Source organism: Rosa chinensis, chromosome 5 (assembly GCF_002994745.2).
Source record: "Rosa chinensis cultivar Old Blush chromosome 5, RchiOBHm-V2, whole genome shotgun sequence".
In the NCBI taxonomy this organism is placed as follows: Eukaryota; Viridiplantae; Streptophyta; class Magnoliopsida; order Rosales; family Rosaceae; genus Rosa; species Rosa chinensis.
In genome coordinates, this window is record NC_037092.1 from 5074368 (window position 1) to 5083545 (window position 9178).

The 9178-nt window shown below is 38.1% G+C and overlaps 1 protein-coding gene and 1 long non-coding RNA gene across 5 annotated transcripts; both read right to left on the reverse strand.

Moving 5' to 3' along the window:
* Positions 1-3694: 3694 nt before the first annotated feature.
* On the reverse strand, positions 3695-4660 carry LOC121048895. Its single transcript, XR_002922863.2, has 4 exons — positions 4600-4660; positions 4365-4469; positions 4100-4191; positions 3695-4036 (listed from the first exon to the last, which is right to left on the reverse strand). It is a non-coding gene; the product is annotated as an uncharacterized LOC121048895 (long non-coding RNA).
* Positions 4661-4775: 115 nt separating this feature from the next.
* On the reverse strand, positions 4776-7115 carry LOC112165503. 4 transcript variants are annotated; one of them, XM_040507423.1, is made up of 5 exons: positions 6901-7115; positions 6208-6568; positions 5619-5684; positions 5245-5311; positions 4776-4965 (listed from the first exon to the last, which is right to left on the reverse strand). In XM_040507423.1, the coding sequence occupies exons 2-5, from the start codon at positions 6328-6330 to the stop codon at positions 4865-4867; spliced, it is 357 nt and encodes a 118-aa protein (XP_040363357.1). In that variant the 5' UTR covers positions 6331-6568; positions 6901-7115; the 3' UTR covers positions 4776-4864. The 4 variants fall into 4 exon arrangements, 2 of the variants coding, with proteins under 2 accessions (XP_040363357.1, XP_040363358.1); XM_040507424.1 differs by having other exon boundaries at positions 4779-4965; positions 6268-6568; XR_002922864.2 differs by lacking the exon at positions 4776-4965 and having other exon boundaries at positions 5240-5311; positions 6212-6568; positions 6901-7113.
* Between the last annotated feature and the right edge of the window lie 2063 nt (positions 7116-9178).

Sequence of the window (9178 nt, forward strand, 5' to 3'; positions counted from 1 at the left end):
TTGGTGTGTTGGTCTCAGCAATCTCTTTAAACTTGAATCAATTTGGTTACTCTTTATTACGTGCATTCAATATAGAAAAAAAAATTGCATAATAAAAGAAGTCTCTCATGCATATAGGAAGAGGCTCTTTATAATTGTCATTTCACAATGATGAACATCGACCATCATGAAAGTCTACTTGAGCAGTTATATTTTTGGTAGCACGTATACCAAATTGCATCTTTAACGAAGACAATGGAGCAAATATTTTTTTCTTCTTTTTTCCTCTTGTCAGTCCTCTATATGAATATATATATATATATATATATATATATATATATATAAAACTTTGCTCAGGTGCGGATATCCGCACCTAAGAAAAAAGGTACGGATTTCCAGTTTTGATCCACTTTTAGATCATATTTTCACATCTTAACCATTCAGTTTTTAGGTCCTAATGTATAGATCAGCTCTGCAAAATTTCAACCAAATTGGTAATCGTTAAGGCATCCAAAACTGCAATTTACACGAACGAACCGAATCTGCCGAACCGGAACCGTTCACGTATATTGTTGTAAATTGCAGTTTTGGATGCCTTAACGATCACCAATGTGGCTGACATTTTGCAGAGGTGATCTATACATTAGGACCTAAAAACTGAATGGTTAAGATGTGAAAATATAATCGAAAAGTGGGTCAAAACTGGAAATCTGTACGGATCGAAAAACTGCGGACGTCCGCAGTGGAGAACTGCTGTGTGTGTGTGTGTGTGTGTGTGTGTGTGTGTATATCAGGTGCTCCTTATTCCAAATAGATAAATGTTCAGGTAAACGAATGTTTACGCACTCTCAAATCGACACTACTCTTTTCGTTGCTAGAATAATTTAAACCAGCTAGATGTTCCTTGTGTGAGAACTCATGTACGATTTCCATAAGTTGCTTTAAAAATTAATATACAAAATGCTGAACTCCAAAACCAAACCATTCAAAAGTGTACCCGACATACAATGAACGTAACCAAAAAAAAAAAAAAACAAAGCAACGAAGCTAAATACAAACAGCAACGAAAGAATGAAAGATCAAAGACCATGTTTAGATCTCAATTCCTCATTAATTTGTACTGCATCATGATTCATACACAATTTCTACGTACTGCTATATACAATTTCCAATGCATCATATAGACAAAAAAATAAAACTCGGCTATTCATCTATATATGGATCGGATATATATTTTTATAGCCTATTTTGACAAACATCAAGCACAAACTAAACTGTCACAACACAATCAAGCAAACTAATTTGATCAAATCATCAAACTATTACAATCTAGCAAATTAGAAAGGGGAAGACTCTAATCAAAATCATTCCTTGTTTGGGTTTGAATCTTGAGAAAGAACTAGGTTTTTGGTTTGGGTTTGGATTTGAAAGACTCCGAGGATTGTGAAATTCAGTGCTTTTTTGTTATTGTCCTTTTATTTACTTTTGACCAATCACAGTTTTTTTATTTTCTTGATTATATCTAAAGATGGGGGTATTCTGGTCATTTGATGAGGGTTTCTGGATCTGCTCGATACTGGCGGAGAAACCAAATGGTGAGAGTACGAGACGCATGTCGGTTGCTTGGGATGTTAAGGTTTGATATAAGCGGGAGAAAGTACACTTTTTGTTAATTGGAAACTGAGAAATTACCCGAATTGGAATGAACTGGCCGCTTGGTTATCGGAATGAAACTGAGCTCGGACGTCAATGACAGCTTAGCCTTTCTCTCTCATATTTTTATGTCATTATTCTATGTATCAAGATTACAATAGTGGGTTGAAAGACAAAAAGAAGTGTTTTTTTTTTTGTAGGTTCATTGCATTAGATGACCAACTAAAAAGCCAGAATCTATAGACACTTAAAAGACAGAAAAACAATTTCCTATCTAAGCACTGCAAACTCATTACAAGTCAAGTTGAGCCCACTACTGAAGCGAACCCATAAACAAAGAACAACCGTGTCTTCTGAGGAAAAATCATCTTCTAGCCATCCATTCGCCAGGTACGCAATTGTGGTACAAACTGAAAGCTTCCTAGCAAACAAATAGGAGTCAATTCCTCATCTGAAAGCCGCTTCCTCCAGTCCAACTCAAAATAATTATCAATTCCGTTGAACCATGATCTAAGTACGACTGGTACTTTAAAGACCTTAAAAAGCCTAAATCACCCAAGTAGGTCAAATTCTCAGGTCAGGCCCACCCGATGCGCTAAGTAATGAATGAGGGTGGCATGACACCCTCCTTGGCAGCCCATAACTTAAGCCTAGGATTAGAGACTAGAAGCCCAAGTTTGAGCCCAGGCCGAAAAGCCCAAGCCAAAACCCGAGCTACCCAAACAGCAACTCTAGCCCTCAGTAACCAAGTCGCCGCTGCTGTCGTTCCTTCTGGAGGCCTACAGCAACAGAGCCTGACCATGGTGGACTTAAGCCACAAACCAACCAACGTCTCCGAGCACTCGCACAATAGCCCGACAACAACTAAACCAAGCTCGAAACTTTGATCGGAGGCGGCCAAGCACAGAAGAGTGCAGACCTATCGTGCCTGCTCCGAGCCCAAACAAAACCCAAAGATCGGGAGAATCTGATCCCCTCAAAACGCCGATCGATCAAGCACTCGGATCCAATTCCACCCGCCAACGATCAGAGCAGAAACCTCCGGCGAACTCCTCCAGACGCTGGCATCACTAAGCACAATGGATCCGGCCGAAACGTGGCGCCGCTGCTAGACTCAAAACCCTAAGTTTCGCTGGCTGCAAACCCATTGACGAAAGGGAGTGTTGGACATACTAGTATAAAAAAAATATGGACAACTTGACTATGCTTCTACTAAAATCGTGTGAATAGTGTGGCTTTTTACTAAAGTAGTGCTCATACTAAGTCGTGACACAGTGATCACAAGTCGGTGTCGGTAGGAGTAAAGATTGATGACAGATCACTATGCCAAAAAAGCCTTCAGACGACAGATATAATCTGTCGTCTGATGAAGTAAAAATCTGTTGTCTAGGTGGCTGCCGTCTCTAAGCCACTCAGACGACATATATTATCCGTCGTTGATAATGCACGCAGACGACAGATTCAATTTAAGGTACTGTCGTCTGAAGTACCTAATATTGAAGAATCGGGGTCTATCTGTCGTCTGAAACACCATACCACTACATATGAATGTTGTTGGAAATTCACTTCATCAACGGATTCAAAAAATAACAGTCGATGTAGTTAATGTAAGATGACGGAGTTTTTGTTGTTTCTGTCGTTTGATTGAACCAATATTAATCTTAGTTGATGCTTCTGTCGTCTGATTTAAAGAACAATGACAGTTATAAGTTGTCTGAGAGCTCTTTGAACTCTACTTTTCTGTTGTTTGAACGTGGTAGAAACAACATATCAACCACCTACTTCTGTTGTCTGAGAACTCTTTGAACTCTACTTTTCTGTTGTTTGAACGTGGTAGAAACAACATATCAACCACGTACTTCTGTTGTCTGAGAGCTCTTTGAACTCTACTTTTCTGTTGTTTGAACTTGGTAGAAACAACATATCAACCACCTATTTCTGTTGTCTGAGAGCTCTTTGAACTGTACTTTTATGTTGTTTGAACTTGGTAGAAATAACAGATGATCATTTGTTTCTGTTGTTTCTATTTTCTTGATACAACATAAATTGTGAAACCTGCATATATCTGTTGCCTTTCAACCATTTCAACATCATTCATTTACAATCATCAAAACCATAAAATTGGACTAAAATCAGCATTCACAATGATGTCTACGTTTCATTGCATCAACATCATCCAAAATACAATCCATAGTTCCAACTCTAAACCTAGCCAACAGTTATATAATGATCGAGATAACCAAAAAACCATCTTATCTCGATCATTTACCTAATATTGCACTAAGTCAAATCTGTTGGTTCACGCCAAGGACAAATCTGCGAGGTTCTTGGGTTCACAAAAAAGTAGGGAAGCTGCTCCAAGATGATCCCCGTGCAGAGTTTCAATGCCAAGCTATGTCTCCACCTGCATCAAAGTCATCATGCCCCTGAAAGTAAAGTAACCATCTCTTTACAAAAGGGTGCCTACCTCCAGCCACAAGTCTGCAAAGCGCTCGGTTTAGCTCATCTTCAATCACAAATCAGCAGCATGTTTTACTTGGCTCACCTGCGATCACAAAACTGCAGAAAATACAATGTGGAGGAGTTATGCGAGTTATCTGATACTTACAGCAAGCACATAATTTCAGGGGCATCGCAAATGCAAAGTTGTTCGATCAAGTTCAAGTGGTGAATACAGTGAAGTATACAGGGGAAAATGGTCATGGATAGCATTGAAAAGCTCATTGTGCTACCTTCTTGGAGGCTTCCCCAGTATGTATCGAGGATTGAACTTGTACAATCAATCCTAAGACTGCCTGAAAGCCACGTGATGGACCAGAATGAAGCTCGGATATTTCCTGCATAAAGTAGCTTTCTCCTTTTTACAAAAAAATGTGTAAAACAAGTTACAGAGCCAAGTGAGTTGTACTCTTGCGGTCAGAATCTGTTGGATTGCAACCTCGGGAAATATCATATCGTTTCTCTTACCTTGAGAGTCACAAGCACCGAAATATTGGGGTGGTCATGTTTTCTTCAAAAGATATGGTACTTGCAACAGTTTTGATGAGAACTAATCAAAACACATAAATCCCATATGCAACTAAAAGTGTGGTGCTGCTGTAACTTTTGTCCGAGAACTAAAGGGGAAGAGATTTCAGGATATATATATATATATATATTCAAGTTAATCATTGTCAAAGTTTGCTGTAAATTGCCTTGAACATGTGTCAGACAACAAAGTATAATTAAAGCTTTATCTCTTCCCTCTTTCACTTTGATCATAAAGCGGTGGAACAATGAAGACCAAGCAAAGTCCATGATCATGCCTTCTATTAAAAGGCTTGGCGGTGGAAATTGATCAGCACATTTCAAGACAACAATTTCATATTCATAATTGTCAAACCATGAACTAAAGACAAAAGCTTTGGAAACATGCAGCAAGTCTCTCTTAAGCAAAGTTTAGCTATGTGTTTCCTTGTCAATCAAAAGAAAATCATGCAAGGATATTCAAAATGAGGCACAGTGGACATCGGTGGAAAAGTAAAGAGAGCAATCGGTGACATCATTTAAATAAAGCATGAATTGGAGTGTTTTGCCCAGTAATTCAATTGGTTCGCAAGAATGGCTCCTCACCGGTTCTGGGTTCGACACCAACAACTGTGATAGCCACGAAGCTTGGCGGTGGAGGAATGTCCAAAATCTGCAGATAATTACAAATAGCATTACACATAAGCTTGTCAAAGTCAAAGCTCCCAAAATATGTAATCGATCATGTGTGCTGCAGACATGTATAATTGATTATCAAATGCAAGAGACAATTGCTTGAGTCCATTTATATTAATTAAAGGCATGGAAAAGTATGCTGTAGCTTTGTTCTGAAATAGGCATTGAATGGCAAAAGGACAAGAGCCAAAGTCCAGGCCTTTGAAAAGAGACAGCAAGCATGCAATTGAATCTGTGGTGTAATTGAATAAGTTCAATCGGTGCTCGATCAAATAACTTCTTACCAGTTCCGAGTTCCAAAAAGATGCAATCTCAACAAAGACGAGGCTTCGAATCTTTGACAGGCAGGACTAACAAATGGAAACATGCAGATTGGTTAAAATTACATCCCAAAACAAAGGGTTTATGGAGGAAAAAGGCTTCACATGACCGAGGTCAAAGAAACTCATTTTGAAACTAACATTACTTTCTTTGAAAGTTCAAGTACGTTTCTAATTACAAACATACAAGATCTAGTTTTCCAAAAGAAACATATTTACTAATCCTTGTAAACTACAAAAAGAAACGAAGAGTGGTAAAAGGAAACTGTAAGCACTTTGCACTCATGACATAAGAACACTCATAAATTGGTTTATACAACATTTCTAGTATACAAACAGGCGGAAATCTCTACCATGGTTTCCAGGAATTTTGAGAGCAAAGCACGATGCAAAACAAGAACCAATTTGTCAGAGTTAAAACTGGGATGTCAGCTTAGTTTTCAATCCTCACAAAAGAAAATAGAAGAAAAGTTAACAAAAGAAAGAATGGGAGCACAATAATCCATCCATACGAAACTCAATTGTAGAATTGAAAGACACTAATTGTTTTCACCCACTCATTTTCTGACATCAGATAATAGAAGCCATGTGCAGCAAGGAAAGAAAAGCTTACAGGTTGATTCCTTTGCTCCCAATTCCATTTGGTACAAAACCAGCATCCTGACATCGAAAGCATTTAGATGATTTATAAAGCCAAAATTAGACTAAAACCTGTGAAAGTTCACATAATATGAAAACCCTATCAAATTAACAGAAACGTAACATTAACCCAATCAAATCAAAACCCAAATCTTTCCCTTTTGTTGGGTTTTATAGAGGCCGCTTTCGAGGAACGATTGGTTGGTGGATCTCATGGCAAACTCGTCTGAGTGCAGAACCCATTTCTCCTTCACTCCTCTGCTTGACCAGAAATCCTACATAACCCAATTAACAATCATATATATAATGAACAAACATTTAATTCGGTCAAAAGCTATAAACCCAGAACCAAAAGATAAACACCCAACCCGATTTCAAGAACAACAATAAATTTTCAGCAAATTTCAAACACCCAAATCGAAATGAACCCTAAACCATCCCCAAATCCATAAAACCATAATAACACCCAAGTCTATTTCAACCACCACATCTCTAAATTGATATCACAAATCTAATTTCAAAGGAAACCCCAAATCGATATCTCAACGAAACCCTAAAACCCAACACAAATCAAGGTCGAAATCCTAACACGAAGATTGAGACTTACCATGCAACAACAGTATACTTTGTAAAATCGGATCGAAGAACTCCACCAACAGTGTCTTCTTGACCTAGATCGGGGAGAGGTTGATCGATGAGACTCTTCGGTGTAAAAAACCTAGATCGGGGAGAGAAGAACCATAATTGGTAAAGGGAAAGGATGTTGCTGATCGGGGGGAGAAGAACCAGAATGGGAGCTGCAATTGCTTAATTGGGGTCTAGCTCGTGGAGAAGGAAAGAAGGCTTCTGTTTTTTTAACCAAGTGTTTAGAAAACTCGGGGTCTAGCTCACTTAAGTTTTAGTTCAGCCAAAAACTAATTTTTGTCCAAACAAAGAGAAATAATTTCTCCATTTACTCAGACAACAGAATTCTGTTGCCTGAATTTTCTAAATTACAACAAACTTGTAAAAGTTGAACTTGTATTGATTTTCATACCATTCAGACAACAGAAATAGTTAAAACTATTGTCTGAAGACGTTGAAAAAAATCAGACAACAGAAAAAACGTCTTCTGTCGTCTGAGGGGTATGGTATGAAGCATTTTTTGACATAGTGGATGCGGAAAGAGTCCAGTAGAAGATATAGAAAGGGATCAATGTTAAATGGAAAAAAAAAAACTTTTATTTTTAGGAGAAACACACTTGAAATTAAGTTTTATGAAAAAATTGCTTGTCCTAACAAAATTATTTTTGGTGGAAGTGCTAAGTAATTTTTGTCTTGAAAACCAATGTTTGTTTTAGTCAGACTAATATCTCACATTAGCTCTTACCCAGTAAGAGTGTCCATCACTTGTTACACTGATGCTTATGGCATGGCTTGATTAATAATGTATCACTTACTGATATCGTGTTAGAATTTTTAATTAATTCTCAATAATATGCATATTCTTCTTCTTTTTTCAATTAATGCATCGGTTTTTTTTTTCCCGTTGATAAAACAAAGTTTGGGGGAGAATTCCACAAATGGTCACTCAACTATGACTTATTCGACACTTTGGTCACTCACTTTTCAAATATATCACTTTGGTCATTCAACTATTACTCTATCAATCACTTTAGTCACCCAAGGGGCATTTTGTCACTTTAATCACTTCCTCCAATCATTCCAATTCAGATTTCTCAATTTTTCACAATTGGTTGTACAAAAATATCATTGATATCGTGGCAAATAATTTTTTTTAATGAAAAAAAAAAATTAACGAAGTGACTAAAGTGAATAACAAAGTTAAAGTTGAGTGACCAAAGTGACATATTTAAAAGGTGAGTGACCAAAGTGTCGAATAGGTAAAAGTTGAGTGACCATTTGTGATATTCTCTCCAAAGTTTAGCAACATTAGATTTCAAAAAACAAGTGATCTAGGATATTACATTATATCTGATGCAAAATTAAGTTTTATAGAAAAAGTTGCATGTCCTAGCAAAATTGTTTTTGGGGAATGGTAAGCAATTTTTGTCTAGAAAAGCAATTTTTTTTTTTAACAATCTATCCATGATTGTATTATTAAATGATCAAGCCAGAATGACCATTACATACATCTCCGCTACCATTCATAGATAGCCAAAAGGTTGTGGAGGTAACACATGGTACATGGTGCTAGACCTTTCATTAGACGTCTTGTGCTCACTTTAAAAGCAAACATGTTAACTATGATACACTAGGAGTCTAGGACATAGTAGTGGCCATAGTTCAAAATAGAAAAAACTACATTTTCTCCTTGTCCTTCAGACTAGGGCCAGGAGGTTTCTCCGAGTACAGAACACTGGAGACATCTTATGCCAGAACTTCTTTTGAGTTGGATAGGTCCTTGTTCTTCAAACCAAAGAGCTGAGGTTCCTTTTCCAAACTGAAGAAGTCTGGCCCCAAAAAGAAGTAGGACCAAAAGCAACTCGAAACCTTGACAACCCTTTTGATTTGGACACCCCCGTTAGGGCACCCTGTTGCATTCGTCAGCCGCCGGCTTCCATAGGCGTCATATGCACCGCACATAGCCACCAACCACCGAAATGCTAACAAGAGAGCATCTGATGCCATAGGAGTCGAGGCAAGGGCTGTGATGGGCAGTAGCCAGGCAGTTGTATCGACCCAGTTAGGATTGAGCACGACGTCTCTTCTAGGCCAGTCTATAGGTCGATCCGCTGTTGGAAACACCGAGAGCATCGCTGCAAAACCTACATCGCTTCGTGCAACGCTGCTCCAATTCCAACCCAAAGAATATGGGCTTCCTTTGCTGCCATCACCACTTGCCATATTACCCAGTACTGCCTCCGTCAGAAACCAAACAGTCC

Coding starts and splice junctions, on each gene's coding strand:
- LOC112165503 (XM_040507423.1), bottom strand. CDS start 6,330: ATGCTTTCGATGTCAGGATGCTGGTTTTGTACCAAATGGAATTGGGAG. Junction 5,312..5,618: donor CTTTTTGGAACTCGGAACTG/GTAAGAAGTTAT, acceptor AATTATCTGCAG/ATTTTGGACATTCCTCCACC. Junction 4,966..5,244: donor TGGTGTCGAACCCAGAACCG/GTGAGGAGCCAT, acceptor TGTGCTGATCAA/TTTCCACCGCCAAGCCTTTT.